At 30.1% G+C, this 17,547-nt stretch overlaps 1 protein-coding gene across 1 annotated transcript; it reads right to left on the bottom strand.

Moving 5' to 3' along the window:
• Positions 1-2,267: 2,267 nt before the first annotated feature.
• LOC108478343 (zinc finger CCCH domain-containing protein 54) lies at positions 2,268-3,668 on the bottom strand. The gene has a single exon (XM_017780795.2). The coding sequence runs from the start codon at positions 3,289-3,291 to the stop codon at positions 2,410-2,412; it is 882 nt and encodes a 293-aa protein (XP_017636284.2). The 5' UTR covers positions 3,292-3,668; the 3' UTR covers positions 2,268-2,409.
• Positions 3,669-17,547: the final 13,879 nt, after the last annotated feature.

The following is a 17,547-nucleotide window of genomic DNA, read 5'->3' as shown; positions in this document are numbered from 1 at the left end:
CGACAAACTCTTACTGAGGCAACCTGAGCCACCTGGCTAAACGTTTGGAAGAGTTGCTCATCAGTAACGGAAGCATCAGGATCCCCGACATAGAATGAAGTCAGCATAAACTGCGGTCCCCCATGTTTGGGAGCAGCGCCGTTTGGCCCGAAAACTGGCGCCTGATACTGAACATGAATTTGTGCCATTAAAAGAACTCTAATCCAACTCTTTTAGATCCTTGTTTTTTATTTTTCATTTTTTACAAAAGTTTAAAAAAAAAAGGTAAAATAAAACCAATAATACAAACATGTTGAAATTATAAAAGAAGAAGAGGAAGAAAAAAGGGGAACTTACAAAGGTTCTCACAAGGGAAAGAAGGCAGCTTTGTAGAGGCGAGGAATGAGTTGGATATGAATCGACGGTTCCCAATGACAGAATCGACGGAGGTACTACTTTTACAACAACGACGAATTGATGAACAATGGGTGAACAAATACAGGGTAAAATTATCTGGGGGAGAAATTTTGCTATTACGTTCGTTGTTGAATAGGCTATTCTTAGCCCCCTTCACCGAATGATGATTTGGTAAATCAGATGAGTAGAAGAGGAATAGCCATTCGCCGAATGAAGAAAACGGTGAAGCAAACTATGGCTTAACTGGTCATCTAAGAATAAGGAGGGAATGGCTATTCCATTCCCTTCAACCAAACGCGGCCTTAAGGATAATGTCCAACATGCCTCAAGTTATTCAACTTGTATTCCTGATTCACCAGCTTGGTGTAATATTTGTCAACAGTGGCAACTCTCTTCATAGTGATATATAAATATTTTTTGGTATCTTCCAAATCCGTTTTATGGCCTATGTTTGGAGTTCATGTGCGTGATTGCTCCTTTTAACAATGCTATCTCCAATAATGTTCGAACATGCATTTTATCTTTAGATGTGTAATGTGTCTTATCATTACACTTATCACTTATTGGTGATATATAATTTTTAATTGGTATAACCACGTGTTCTCATCCGTTTTATGGTCCGAGTCTAATCCTGTTTGGACTAGGGGTGATGTTCAAATAAAATCTTCCTTAACAATGTCCACTTCAAGATTTAAACTTAATCTAAATACTTGAGAAATCATTTGTTATATAATTTTCATTAAAAGGAGGGATAAAATAGGATGGGCCTCGAATTATAATGTATTATGTGAAAGAACAATTTTTGGCATTGTAAGTGCGGCATCGTCAGCAATATATACAAATTTAATTGAGAGAAAAATATGCATATATGATCAAATTATAACCATGACGTACAAAATTAAACCCTAAAAGAGAGGCCTTAAATCGAATACGTTGCTTCCACACTTAAAACATTAGTTCATTAAACAAATAACTTCCAATTATTAAGGAAATATTACCTCAAAAGACTTCATAAATTAATTTATTTAACATTCAAAATGCTTAAACGAATAACTTCCAATTCTAATGAAGCGTTCATTATATATGAGCTATTATGTCATATACAGGGATTGTAATCGAGTTAGTCTAAATTATTTATTTTTATTTTTAAAATTAAATAATCTATTTAACTTAATATAATTACTACATAAAAAATTAGTATTTAAAATAATAAAATTTTAGAGTTGACATTATTAAGAAATATTTACCTCGATCAAAATAAAATTAGACTTAGACAATAAAATAGATGAGGATACTAATCTAAACTCAGTGACAAATTAAGGAAAGTAAGAAAATATAATTCCATAATTAAAATAAATTATATTATTCAAGTGTACTTTAACCTTTTTTTTTTGAAATATATGCATGTGATGGGATTTGAACCCCTAACAATTGCATTGTAAAATTTAAACATTACCATTTCACCAAAACTTTATCTTAAAATATTATGTATATTTTTTACCTTCATCAATTGTATATATTGATAATGTTATTGATTGAGTTGGTGCACGAGTTAATTGGACATCAACCCAAGATCAATAACAACACCATAATAAATAATTATAATGCATTTAATATTCTTAATCTAAACTATTTACCTATTTAAATTTTGTTTTATTCATAATTTAACCTAATTATTTCATTTTAATATTGCATATGTTAAATATGTTATTATTAATCAATTTTAAATCATATCTCGTAACTTTTAAATAGAATTTTTAGTGTTGTTTATATATGATAGGTTAAAAGGGCAATGATATGCATGTTTTTATATACATGGATATAAAGTTCGAGTAAAAGTGATTAAACAAATTAAAGAGAAGTGAAAATCATTTGAACACAGGAAACTCGAAGCACAAACATTACATAAACATTAAACAATCTTTACATCAAACGGCACATTACATTAATTAAACCCACCCTTGATTTACTCTCGATTTTTACTATTTTCAGTGATCTTACACTGCATGCTATTTATTTCACTAACTCTGTAATCCAGTCAAGATGTGGCAAATCCATATCCGCCATCTCAACCCCGTCCCCGTCCCCATCCTCATCCTCATCCTCATCCTTAATACTATTGTTCTTATTTTTCTTATTATTCAGCTCCCTTTCCTCATCTTCCCTCATCTTCAATACCCTCAAACTCTTGAGCAAAGTCGAAACCCCTTCCAGTTGATGTGGCGGCGGCGGTGGTGGTGGTGATGGCTCCACATATTGTGCCTGCATTGACGTGGAACCTTCTACACCACCTGATGGAGACCCCATCATCATCATCAGCTGATGATCTCCTCCCCTTTTCATCACCATCCTCCCCTTGTGTGCAAAAGGGCCGCTGAATTTGGAGTCGGACCTCAGCTGGTCTGGTGTGTGGGCAAAGAAACAAACCTTACGTTGGCAGAACATGCCAGCATTGCATGCACGCGTGCGGTACTTGACGGGGTGCAGCCAGTACTCGAATACGCCGTGAGCGAACTCGCAGGCGTCGCCCTTTTGGCATTTCCCGTTGCGGAAGGCAGGGCAGGCAATGGCGGTGTAGGGGAACTTGCGAGGGTCCCGGCGTTGAGCCTTCTCACCACGGTGGGCGTAGGGGCACTCCGTCCAATCGTGGCTGCGCATCCTGGTGCAGCGTTTGATCTTGTAAGCGTACATGCGGAATTCATCGGACCCATAGATGGCTTCATCAAGGGCATTGTTGTATCGAGCCAGAGCTTGAGCCTGAGCCTGAGCCTGTGCCTGAGCTTGAGCTTGAGCTTCAGCCTCGGCCTCAGCATGGGCCTGGGCAAGATTAAAGCTGGAGATAAACTGTTGCTCTGCGAATTCATAGAAACTGGGATTGGTGACACCTTTCGACATTTCTCTAGATTAATGGGAAATAACGAGATAATCCAAAACCAAATGCAGGTGCAAAATATTGATTGATCTTATTCAAAGGCGTTAACTAGTGCAATTAAGCAAGCAAATCAAGCGCCCCAAAGAAGAGATGAAAATTAAAAGAAACTATATCAATATAACGTATTAGCTAGGTTGAGTCTATTAATGATACAAAGTGATAATAGCAGGAGAATGGATTTGAGTAGAATTATAGTGAGCTGCGGGAATTAATAGAGGAAGAAGAAGAAGAACAGAAAAGGGCGAAAAGCCCATGACTGCATGCTGCTACCTTACTACAGAAACCAAAGAGACAAACAAGCAAATAATAACAATAATGATAAATAAAAAAGGTTGTAGGAGAAGATGAAACACTTGGAAAGTTAAAATGGATTATATAGAGAGAAGTAGGGTTAAAAACTAAAAAGTAAAAGGCAAGGCATGGTGAAAGTTACATTAGTACTCCATAGGCCATACCCATTAACCTGATCTTTCACCTAATAGTAACCGACGTTTTTCTCTTTCTGTCTCTAATGAAGCATTTGCTCCTTCCTTGCTTTCACCCTCCTCTAGCCACATGTTTTTCTTCCATCACTCTACACTTTCTGCTTCCCCTTTTTAATTTACCAACTTTTCTCCAGTATCTATCTTATTCTTTGTTTAATAAATCTCAATCTTTTTACACAACATTTAGGTTTGTGTCAATTTGGTTTTAGATCCCTCTATACTAGTGGTTCTTTTAAAAAGTTAGTTAAATTTATTTGTGCAACAAAATTATAAGATTTTTTTTATAGGACTGCAATTAAAAGTTTTAACCCACAAATGAAATTAAAAAAAAAAGATCGATATAGCTACTTCAATTGTATTTTAAAAATAAATAAATGTTTCATGTTTATGGAATTCATCACATATGCCCAATATTATAGAATCCTATCAACACTATCATACCTTGGCATATCCCTAAATATCAAAGATGAAGACATATAGTTCAATTACTATAATGAATGGCTTGAGCCCTAGATTAGTAAATTGGTGATGTGTTGTTTTCAAATGGTAGTGGATACGTATCGATCAGTACATATTGTTTCAGTCTTAATTCAGTATCAACTAGTATATGTTTCGTCTTGTTCCGGTCAAAATTTTAGTACGTTTTAGTCATTTTGATATGTTTCGATTAATACCAATTTGTATCGGTACATACTTGTCTATAACTGATTAGTACAAAATTTTGACATTTTAAATCAATTTTAATTTTTTATCTTTAATCATTTTAATTTTTTCAAAATTATGTTTAAATTGAAAAGTTATCATCAGCCTAAATAATAATTTTAAAAAATATAGATTGATATAAATATACTTATATAGATATATTTGCATCCATATATAATATAAATTAAAAATGGTACACTAAAACACATTAATACAAATATATACTAGCACTAGCACTAAAATAAAAAAACAGTAAGATATTAACTACATTAGAGAATAATGTGGATTGCAGTTAAGTGCGAATAATGGAGATTAGAGTAATAAAAAAAAGAAAAAGAAAAAAGAGATGGCAATTGCAAATTAATTAATTAATTAATTTTGTGAAATTAAATTGTTGGGTGACATTGAAGTAGAGTAGCATATAGCTTAGGAAGGAAATGGAGGTTAAAAACAGTAAATGACATGGACAGTCACACGTGTTGATTATAAGTAGGCGTACTTATATAAGGACAAAACTGAAAAGTTAGATTCTATGGTACAGGTGTTGAGAGAAAGACATTACTCAGCAACCATGCCATGTCCACACACACACTCACTCACTTGACAAATTTTGTAACTATATGACAAACCTAAGAAACTAACTCTAATTCCCTCGCGGGACTAATATTTCATCCATTCTTTTATGTGAAAATATATTAGTTTAATTATAAATAATTAACTTTATTTTAACCATACAAATTTTATATTAATTTAACTTTTAAGCTATAAAATCAAAACTTGATATAAATTCTGCAATCTAAATCTTAATATAATAATTAAAATTAGTATTTATCTATAAGTCAAATAATTTTTTTATTTTATCCAATAATAAAGGTTCATTGACATCTGCATAAAATATCATCTTTTTTATTTATTTATCTTACAAGGAAATTATATAAATAAAATTTGAAGTTTGAACCCTTATGATTAGAGTGTCAAACAAAAGACTTTACCTATTGGCGTAGATTATAATAAATGGATTAAAAATTAAATAAAGCAAAAAAAAAAAAAAAGAAAAAAAAAAAGAAGAGATTATATTTTAATATATAAAATTTAAATTATTAATTCACCTCAATATAATTGCAAATGATCTCTAGCATATAAGTTGTTTTATTTATTCAAATTTTGTGGGAACCTTAAATGTTGAAAACTATATTTTAATTAATTTGACTTAAGTTAATTACCCAAACCATTGAGATGAGAGTAAGTAGTTGTAACTTCAAAACTACGTATGTTTGCATTCAATATAATGCTAGTGGAAGATTTTATTTTACAAGGAGCTTTTAAGTATTTTTTTAGTTAAGCTTAATGTAGTTTAAAGTTGGGCTCAATTATTACTTTAGTATTTAGTTTATTTTGTATATAATTTCATATTTGAAGTTTCAGAACCTCATATTTGTCACTTCAAAATCTAGTTTTGCTAAAATAATCTGACATTACATGATTCACACAATTTTTTCGAATTAAATAAAAATTCAAAATTTTTTATATAAACTCAGAAAAATTCAGATATTATAAATTATATATTCATTTTTTTAAAATAAATTAAATACAAAATTGTAAGAAAAATCCAAAAATAAATTATTTTTAAAACACATAAAAATGACATATTGCTAAATTAAAATAACTCTTATAGTCCTTTGGGGCTATAATTACAAAACAAATATAATAATATATTTTTAAAATAATTTTTTTAAAAAAGGAAAAATAAAACAGCAACATTTCATGAAAAATAGAAAAGCATTTAAGATTAATAAAAAGTATTATAGATATTTATATATTTATATTATTTTTGTGTGTGTGTTTTTGAATTTTTGCTTTTTTCTTAATTTTATGTAATTTTTTAAAAAAGAAAGAGTATATTTTATAATTTCTGGAAATTTGTTATCTTTTAAAGAATTTTCTGGTTTTTCTAAATTGGTATTCATTAATTTATATTTTATGTATTTAAAACATTTTGTATTTAGTAAAATCGGTTATAAAGATTTTGGCATTACATTTATATATGCTAGTAAGAAGAGATGATTGGGAAGAAAATGTGATGGCATCCCATTTTTTAAAGAATAACTTAATAGATGAAAGTAATTCCCAATTTTATAGAGGAAGAAGGCCAAGATCCTCAATTTTTTTTTTTACTACTTTCACAACCTTTGATTTTGAAATATATATTTATGTCAATTAACATCGCTAATTAATGAGTAGTAAAATTAACTAATTTTACCTCCCTACTGAATTTAACTTTTTAGATTAATTGTTCATGACCATTGCAATTCATGCCTAAAATCACATCATCTTTCTTCACTACTTTTACCTAAAAAAATTCAACTAGAGGATCTCAAGATGTAAAAACATGTCCAAAATTGAACGTGAATTAAGTAAATGAATCATCGTACCTTTGTTGCTGCTTATCAATTTGCTTCCATAATCATACTTGTCAACAACCGTTTCTATGTGAAACCCTAAGCATCTTCGACATTGATTTTTACGATAAGCTTCATACTCATCAAAAGATATCAGACGTTCGAGCAACTTGAATAGCTTAATTTTCAGCATCAGTTTGGTGTAGCAATAGTAAATCATTCGGCGAGCATTTGAAGTATGAACTGATCTCACTAAATCAGAATCCATTGAATTCAAAAGATTAATATGATAGCAAATTGAAAGCTATTTGAAAGAAAATATATTTCGATGCGTTCAATAGTCGGTGGAAACGTTTTAAAATATAAACTTTTTGATACGTGGTGATTAAAAACTATTTGAAAGGAAATATATTTTGATACGTTCGATGGTCGGTGAAAACGTTTTAAACTATAAATTTTTTGATACGTGGTGATTAATGTAAGAAAATTGACGTAGTTTAATTAGTGCAATTTTTATTTTCAAATTTTAAATAAAAATTAAATAATTTTTACAGTGATGCTTTACTTTCAATATCTTTAATAAAAAGAAAAACATCCAAATGTATATATTGGCATTTTAGTTAGGTTATCCCCTTGTTAATTAAACCACTTAAACAATAAATCTGCTAATAAAAAGAAAATCTAATTATGTTATAGTTAGATCATAGCAGTTAATGTTGTATCATCCAATAAACCTGGTGAACAATAGCTGAAACTTGCCGTAAAATGATGGAATTGTGAACTGTAAATATATCTCAATTAATAGATCATAATTGTAGGCAAAATCTTAATGATTTTGTGTATATAATAAACCTAGCTACATTGTTTTCTAATCGAGTTGGTGTTACGAGTCACTAAGCATCAACTTGATTAATAAAATATTTTCTATAATTAAAATAAGTTATATCATTAATTTAAGGGTTCTTTAATCTTTTATTTTTTGAAAAAAGCTAATAAAAAATGTTTATGTGATTAAATTTAAACTCATGTGAATAAAACACTAACATTACCACTTAAGCAAAGATTTATTTTAATATAACATTTACATTTTAATTGTATTATGCATATTTTATTACGTCCACCAATTGTATACATTAATTGAATTGGTGTCACAAGTCAACTCAATATTAACTCAAGATAAACAATTGCAATACATTTAGTATATTCTTAATATGATTCGTTTACATGTTTTAATTTCATTTTATCCATAATTTAATCTACTTTTCATTTTAATATCATACATATTTCATATATTATTACTAATTAGTTTCAAACTATACGTTTAGTTATTTACTATATCTTATTTTTAAATTTACCTCTATGTTTTTACATACATATGCGTACTTTAGAAGATTTTATACAAATTAAATTTAGCCAGAATTATTTCATAGAATACAAGTGATTGAGTTTTATTTTTCATAATGGTATGTTTTACATGGGAAAATTCCGTTATTAGTTAATCAGCATTTATATTTTATATTTATCTATTTTAGTTTTTATATTTTTAAAATTTAAAATTTCAGTAATGATAAAACGGTAATTATTAAGTTTATCAAGTTAAATTCTATGATTTCTAAAGTTTTAAATGGCAAATATATTATTATCTGTGTAACACCATGCTAACTTGTTATTTTTACATAATACTTATAGAAAAGTCAAGTTATTTTAGTTAATGGATTTAAGGGCTAAATCGGAGAAGACTAAATCTATAACTTATGGGATCAATAGCAAAATTTGACCTAACAAGTTTAATTGGTACTGTTTGGATTAGGATAAAATTTGAAAAAGTACAAGGACTAAAAGTAATCAAATTAGAATTAGAGATAAAGTCTACAACTTCTGTATAGTACAGGGACTAATAGTTAAATTTGACCAAAATTGAAAAAGTTACTTTGCTGTAACTTCAGTTTTATCCTAATATAAAATAAAATTATTTAGAATTAAATAAAAGAGAAATTGGGTGGGCATCGACGTAAGGAGGGAAGAGAAATGAAATGAAACTGAAGTATGATGGCGTAAGGTGAAATTGTGATTGTCGGTGAAGAGATAAGGAATTGGAGAGAAAGACAAGACAGAGTCACCTTAATTCCCGCGACCGTTTCTTTTTTCTTTTTCTTTTTTTCGGTAACAAAATGCCAAAAGTATCCAAACAACCCTGACCTCATTTTTACCCTTTTTCTTCTCTCATAATAAATATTGGTTGCTTCCACGTTTTTTTAATCAAAAAGCAGAAAATCAGACTGACAAACAATTTACTCTAAATATTTTATGGGAACCAGTTTATCTAATGATTTAATATTTGATACGTTATTTATATGTTTTTCAAATGATTTTAATTATATTTTTAAATATTTTTGTCCATCAATCTTTATTTTTTAATAAATTTAACGAGAGTTCTGTTAAAAAGTTAACGAATTAATGTATAATATTTTAATGAAATATAATTTATTACTTAGATAACTCAATAAAATAATTACTTGTAGAAAAATAAAATAAAAATTCATGAACTCTTAATTTAAAAAATAAATGTAATTATCTAAAAAATTCAAAATGAATGCACATCACAAGTATTCTCGATTTGATTTAAATTAAGAGTTATTATCTTATTGGGCTACCTAAGTAATAAATTACATCCCATTAAAAATATTTCACATATGAAATTTTACATCATCCAATTAACTTTTTAACGGTAATTTTATCAAATCTATTTAAAAAAATCGAAAAAGAATAAAAGTTAATTACCAAAAAAAACTCAAAAATACAATTAAGTCATTTTAATAAAACATGTAAACATTAATGGCCAAATTTTTCATTAAGACTTAAAATTTTGTAATTTCCTAAAATTAATTATTTAGCAATCTTAATTATTGGATTGAAAATTTGATTTGGCTCATTATAATGTATTACATTTTTTTGTCAATTAAGTACTTTGAAAATTTAAATTCACAAATAAGCATTCTTCATTTTTCTGTAAATTACCTCGTCCTTTCTGATTAACATTGATTCCATCAACATAGTCATCATTATAATTAAAAATAAAAATAATTAAGAAAAGTTAAACTCAATTAAAATTTTCATAAAATAAGATTCTTTTTCATGTTGGTTTTATAGTTCATAGATTAATTATTTCGAATTTCGAGTTTCATGGTTACTTCTCTCAATAATATTATTTTCAAGGTTTAAACTTGAATCTCGCTTTAAAAGTATAATGAATTTTGTCGATTGAGTCTTATCTCGATTGATATTAACATTGTTGCCAATGTAAAAATACGTGAGTTCGAGTGCACTAAAATATATTATCCTCCTATTTATTTCCAAAAAGTAACAAATAAAAATAAAAAATCTTCTCTTCATTCTCTTATATTTTTCTTTGATTACTTATTTTTATATTTTTGTTTTCAAATATATATATATATATATATATATATGAAAGTTTTGATCTAAACAAGGATTAAAACTACCTATTTTGCAAAATAATAAATATTAATATAAGATAACTTTTGATTTCTTATATTTTTATATAAAATATTATTATAATGAGATTTAAACTTAAGTCACCACTAAATTTTAAAGTTTCAATTTAATTATTTCAACTAAAACGTCATTTATTTTTATATAAATTATTATAAATATATTTCTTATACAATTTTTCATCCACATTATGGATGCGCTGTAATCTAATATAAATAATACACATTTGAACAACAATGATCAAAATCAAACACTATAATAATAAATTGATAATCGAAATATCTTTAAACCTAAAAAATAAATAAAATCCATATGTGATAGAATTTAACAACTATAAAAATAAAAGAAAAGAAAAAAGAAGAGAAGTAAACAAAGAATTAGTGAAAGTTTTGCATTTTGTAAAGAATTGAAAAATATATAAATGCCAATCATGATCATTTGATTATACAAATTAAATTTTAGCATATTAAATAATTTAAAATGTGAGTTTAATCCTTATATTTTAAGGATTAAAATATTATCACACAATCAATAATTATTATATAAACGGTGTTTGAATATAAATCAATACAAGATTCGTGTTACACTTTTACGTATAAATCCGTCTAATTTCAATAAATATATATTAAGGGTAAACTATATCAATATTCATTCAATTTTGATAAAATAATAAATTAGTCACTAGTGTTATCGAAAAGTGATAAATTAGTCACCCAATAATGTTTTCGAAAAGGATTTTAGAAGAGTTTTTGAAGCTGTTGAAAACATCATCTATGACAGTAACGATCATCTTTCATCTTCTGTTTCTGTTTCTATTGAAGCACCAAAGGGTTGTCTCAAGTTCTTGCTCTCTCACTGTTTTTATTTTTCATCCCTTATTACTATTGCCTATTAAAATTGAGATAAGGAAAGGGAGGAGTTTAGCTCCTTGTAGCGACGGAGGAGGAGAAGGTGTTGTTTGAGGTGGTAGGTCGTTGTCGTTTTGAAAAGTGGCACGGGTAAGGAAAAGTAAAATATTTCTTCGTTTGGGAATAGAGGAAAACAAGAGAGAATTGAGAGGGTGATTAGAGGGCGAGGAATGAAGAAGATGGCATGAAAATGGACGGCAGGGATGATTTGGGGATGCGTTGAGAGCGGAAATGGATGGAAATGTCGGGATTAAGTGAGAAAGGAGTGGTGGTGGCTACTAAACTCTTTATTGTTTGGTTGCCAAAAAAATCAACAGATAAAATGAAAGAGAAAACTCAAATAAACAGTGGGTATCTCCATTTCTTCTTTCTGCTTCTTGTTCTTCCATCAGCTAGGGTTTTTAAATTGGATTTTCACCATGGCTAGTTAACGTGTCACATCAGTGTCTTCGTTACATCTGTAATAGAAAATGATTATTGGTGACTAATTTATTATTTTTCTAACGTTTAGTGATTAAGTTGTAACTTTTCGAAGTTTAGTGATTGTTGGTATACTTTACCCAAAAATTAATAGTGAATTGAAACTTTTGAGCCATGCTGGAAGCCTATGCGGAGAAGATGAAAATTTCGAGCTGACTTAACCTATGGATAATGTTACCTTTGGATGATTCCATGATTGGTTATCATCATTTCTACATCATTGTTGCTTATCAACGGTGTATTTACTAATTCAATTTTCAATTCACTTAAAGAAAATTATTTTCGTAAATCAAAATGGTCGTACATCAAGGAGACCATGGTTCCAGTGATTAATTACAGTACCTACTGAAACGATTTTACATTATCAATTTATGATATTTTAAAAACAAAAAGAAAATTGCAAGAGACTCATACATCATTATGAATATGATTTGTAATTTTTATACTTCCTATATTCTTATTGCCTTTTTGACTCTTAATATATGTACTCTAAACTTGTTTTCAAATTTCTTCTTTATGTTTACGAGTGTGGAATTTTAATGTATTTATTAAATTGTATATACACAATACATTATTTAATTATTCATTTATGATAGATTGATAAGATTCTAAAATTTCACCACTCACAAGTGTGCTGACAATTTTTAAAATTTCCTTTAAAAATCTTGTGCTTTACTGTTACAGATAGAGAGTTGAAATGATGTAACAATAACTCAACTCTAATCAACTTCAGATTATGTTTTAATTGAAGAAGTTGGCTTCAATCACAGCCAGTTAATTGATCCCTTTAAGTGATAAGGTTTTGTTGAGGGAGAAGAGGAGAAAAATCATTAAAAAATCAACCATATTTCAAGATAGTCTCATTCATGATCCTCTTACAATCCTTTCACTTCAATTAAAGGATATGCAAGTTAGTTAATAAGTTAAGTGTTTTTTGGTTATTTCATAAAATAGTATTATGATAGCAACCATTAGTTTTTATAGACAAAATTATGTTGTTGTTGTGATTATCAAATGTTTGTGAGCTAATTGTTATTACAGTTGTTGAAAAATGTATGATATAAAGAAGCTGTTCTATAATGTATAATTTTCATTAATTTTAATTTTGTTAGATTATTTGTTATTACGAAAGGTTGAAATAGTTAAAATTGTAGTGTTATTATAGTTTAAACATTTGTTGAATATGTTTTAGTAAGATATGAAGTTAGATTATTTGTTATTAATAAGGGTTAAAATTGTAGTTAAACTTTTATTCTTTTAGTAAATCAACTGGATATTTATTAAAGTATAAAAACAGACCAAAAAACAAACATTAAATTAGTTCCGAGAAATCACTGGATTTAATCCTAAAGGATAAATAATCAAAACTAAATGCAAAGAGCGGGCCCAACAATGTAATAACAGAAAAAGGCCTAGAAAACAAAAAACAAAAAAAATAAAGAAAAAGGAAACCTAATCCCTATTCCAATCAACATCAACAGCTGGATTCCACAAATCTGTTGCCTTTTCACATATCTGTTCTAGTAGTTCAAACGACAATAGTTTCCAAAAACTTTCTTTCTTCTACAATCTATTTTCTCTATAGATCTTCTATGAAACTACCTCAATCTGGGTGCCTCGGCCATCGTTCTTAAGAGCGCGACGAATGTAGTCTGGTATAGCTCCCACTAGGTACTTTCCCTCTCCCCTTTTCAACGCTTCATGTGCATTATTATGGGCACATTCATTTTCCGATCTATGAATAAACTGGAAATCAATCTCTTGAAAATGGAACTTTTTTCTTTGAATATCTCTAATAAGCGCCCCAATAATTGATTTATCTGGATCTGTAGTTTGGCATTTCTTAATAACTGTTCTTGAATCCCCCACAATTGCTAATGAATTAAATCTTATTAAGATTCCTAATTGAATAGCTTGCAAACATGCCTGTGCTTCTGCCACAAACAGAAATGAGATTGCACTGTGTATGACTGTCTTTGAGGCTAAAATCTCACCCATCACACCGCGAACCACCAGTCCCGAAGTAGATTTGGAAGATCGTCTGCTGAAGTCTGCATCAAAATAAATTGTCATCCTCATATTTCCTTTGGGTTGTCTGTGCCCTCTACCAACACTTAAAGTAAGTGGCTTCTCCTCCAAACCATCTAACTTTGCCATATGACATTAGATTCATTTCGACAAATCCCTTCTCATCATGATTTTTCCTTCATGTATTAACTGATTTCTTGAAATCTAGATTTACCATAATGCACAGCAAAAGAATCGACATTGTTTCCTAGTACCCATACTGAAAACCCAGGTAAGTCACTCCCAAATACTTTGAATTGTATTATTAAAAATCCAAGAAAGATTTAAGTTCTGCCATACCTCTATTGTTGTAGGGCAGTGTCGAAAAATGTGATTGTTGTCCTCTTCTGAACTACGACATCGGAGACAAGAAACATTCACTACCACTCTTTGTGCCTGAGATTAATTAAAGTAGAAATATAGTTTTAAGAGATTCACCATATAGTGATTGTAATTTTTTAAGGAAGATGTAAATTCCATAGTTTCCTGTAAAAATCCTTGATCTCGGTCTGTATTAAATTAATATTAGGACCCAAATTAGCCTCTTGTAATAGTTCATAGGCGATTCTGATTAAGAATTCGCCAGAAGATTCTCCTCTCTAAACTTGGAAATCATTGTATGCTGCTTTTGCCAAAGGAATCTAAAGAATTTTCTGTGCAATGTCCGTATGAAAGGTATTAGCGATTAAGTCAGCCTTCCAAGTTTTATTTGTGGCATCAATTAGATTCGAAACTAACTTCAGTTCTTCATTGTTGGTAATGTTTCTTAAACTATTTGCATCAACTCCCAGTATCCACAAATCATCCCAAATAGATATTTGAACCCCCTACTGACCCTCCAGCACAATCTATTTTTTAAAAGACCCTTTGCTGCCCAAACACTTTTCGAGGTGAATGAAGGTAAATTCCCTAACTATGCGTTAATAAAATTTGAATTCGGGTAGTATTTGGGTTTCAGAACTCTAGCTAACAAAGAATTTGGAAAATTAACAAGACGCCAACCTTTCTTGACTAATAACATAACATTAAATTGTCCAAGATTTTGGAACCCCAAACTATCATTTTCTTTTAAGGTGCAAAGATCCCTCCAAACACGCCAGTGAATACCCCACTTGCCACTACTTTTCTACCACTAGAACTTCGCAATAATACTCTCTAGGTCAGCACATAAGGATATAGGTAGTAAAAAACAAGCCATTGTATAGGTCGGTATATACTGAAGAATAGCCTTTATGAACACTTCTTTCCCACATTGGGGTAGATGCCTAATAGCCTTTATGAACACTTCTTTCCCACATTGAGGTAGATGCCTAACACTCTAATTATCAATACGCTGCTTAAACCTATCCTCTAAAGTTTGGAAAGACGATTTGTTCCTTCTACCCACCATGTTGGGAAAGCCAAGATAACATTATGGGTTATTTGAACTAGTGGTGAGCAAAACTCAATTTGACTCGAAAAAATAAAAAAAAATTCAAATTTCAACTTAAACAAATCGAGTTATTCTAGTCAACTAGAATTTTTTTTGAATTTCGAGTTCGCATCGAGTTGAGTTTTTGAATTCGAATAACTCGAATAATTCGAATATCAAACTATAATATTTTACATTTTTACCCCAAACTCTCAAACCTTTTTACTTTTCCCTCAAAACTTTTACTCTTTCCTACTTTTCCCCCAAAACTTTTACTCTCTTTCCATCCTAACCCTTCAATCTACCCAAACTCTATTTCCCACCAAAATTTTACTCTTATATTTACTTTTCTCAAAATTTTACTCCCAAAAACCCTCAAAACTTTTTATTTTCCCCCAAAATTTTCACTCCCTCCCACTTTCCCCCTAAAATTTTTACTTCCTAAACAATTTGTCATAATTGACACAATGACCTGAACAATTTTCGTACTCGAGCAAAATTCTCTTTAATAAATGAGCTCCTTTGTTTGTTGCCTCCCCAAACAAAATACAATCATTTGCAAATAGCAAATGCGAGACCTGTGGATCACTTCTACTGGTCTTAACCTTTCTCAATAATCTTTCCCTCATTACAAGTTGAATAAGACTAGTTAAGCCCTCTTCGCATATTAAAAATAGAAACGGGCTCAAAGGATCACCCTGTCTTAGTCCTATAGTTGGACGAAAGTTTTCTCCAACATGACCATTAAAGACCACAGAATAAGAAACCGTGGACACATATTTCATGAGAGATCCAATCTAGCCTGGATCAAAATCCATTCGCACCATCATTTTCTTAACAAAGCTCCATTCAACCCTATCATACGCTTTACTCATATCAAGTTTCACCGCCTTAAACCCCTTTTTCGCCATCTTCTTTTATTTTAAGATATGTAAAATTTCGTAAGCCAACAAAACATTGTCCGAAATTAACCTCCTAGGTACAAAAGCGCTCTGTGCAACATCAATGCATTTTTCTAACACTTCTTTAAAGCGGTTCGCTATTACCTTTGCCATCAATTTATAAAGTACGTTGCATAAACTAATGGGCCGAAAATGAGTAATATTGGAAGGATTGACAATTTTAGGAATTAACATAATATGAGTAGCATTAATCGAAGTAACATCCATACCTCCATTCAAAAGTCATAAGCAAAAGGATGTGACATCTTCTCCAATGATATGCCAACATTTCTGGTAAAATAAAGCCGGGAATCCATCCTTACCTGGTGCTTTTGCCGAATGAATCTCCTCCTTTGTTTATCTCACCGTGCGTCGTTTATTGTCTTCTTAAAAAATACAACGATCAATACCCGAGAAATGGTGGTCATAATTTCCCTTTCACCCGTTGAAAATAAATTCTAAAAATTAGATCTAGCAATTACTTCCATTTTTCGTATGACTTTTATTTCTATTCTATCCTTATGCTGCATTTTACGAATGAAATTTCTTCTCCGTCGTTGTGTCGCTTGACTATGGAAGAATGCTATATCGTTATCCCCAAGTTTCAGCCAATTCATTCAAGCCCTTTGTTCCCAATACCGCTCATCCTTTTCAATCTCAAAGTTGAGTTTAATCTTTGTATCAATAATTTCAGACAAATTATTATCATCCATTTTGGCTCCCATCAGCTTTGACAGCCTTGAGGTTAAAAACTCCTTTTTCCTTTTTTTGTTCTGTCATATTCGAGCAGCCCATCTCTTCAAACCTTTTCTTAAGCTTTCCAGCTTTTGTAACAAATCTCCTGTTGACCTTTCCCAAATGTGTTTGACTTCGACAGCGAACGATTCCTCCAAAACCCACCAAGCTTCAAATTTAAATTTCTTTCCAGTCAACCAATTGTCTTCCCTTTTCTTGGTAATTAAAAGTGGACAATGATTCGAAAAAGAGTGCAAAAGATGTTGAATTGATACTTCAAGAAACAAAGACATCCATTCCTTAGTAGCCACACCTCTATCTAAACGCTCTTAGATGTTCGTTTCTAGCAAATTGTCTCTTTTCCATGTGAATTAATTTCTGGAATAACCCACATCCATCAAATAACAATCCTCTAGCACGTTTCAAAATACTTCCATTCTTCTTTCATCTAAAGGTAACCCTCATTTTTTCTCAAAACCATACATAATTTCGTTAAAATCCTCATAGAGAAACCAAGGGATCACCTCAGTACCACAAAGACTTTTCAAAAGAGCCCATGATTCATCTTTATCCTGTGCATA

This window comes from Gossypium arboreum, chromosome 12 (assembly GCF_025698485.1).
Source record: "Gossypium arboreum isolate Shixiya-1 chromosome 12, ASM2569848v2, whole genome shotgun sequence".
NCBI lineage: Eukaryota > Viridiplantae > Streptophyta > Magnoliopsida > Malvales > Malvaceae > Gossypium > Gossypium arboreum.
This window is presented reverse-complemented; position numbering and strand designations above follow the sequence as displayed.

Bases quoted from the DNA above. Each gene is read 5' to 3' on its own strand.
- LOC108478343 (XM_017780795.2), bottom strand. From the start codon at position 3,291: ATGTCGAAAGGTGTCACCAATCCCAGTTTCTATGAATTCGCAGAGCAA.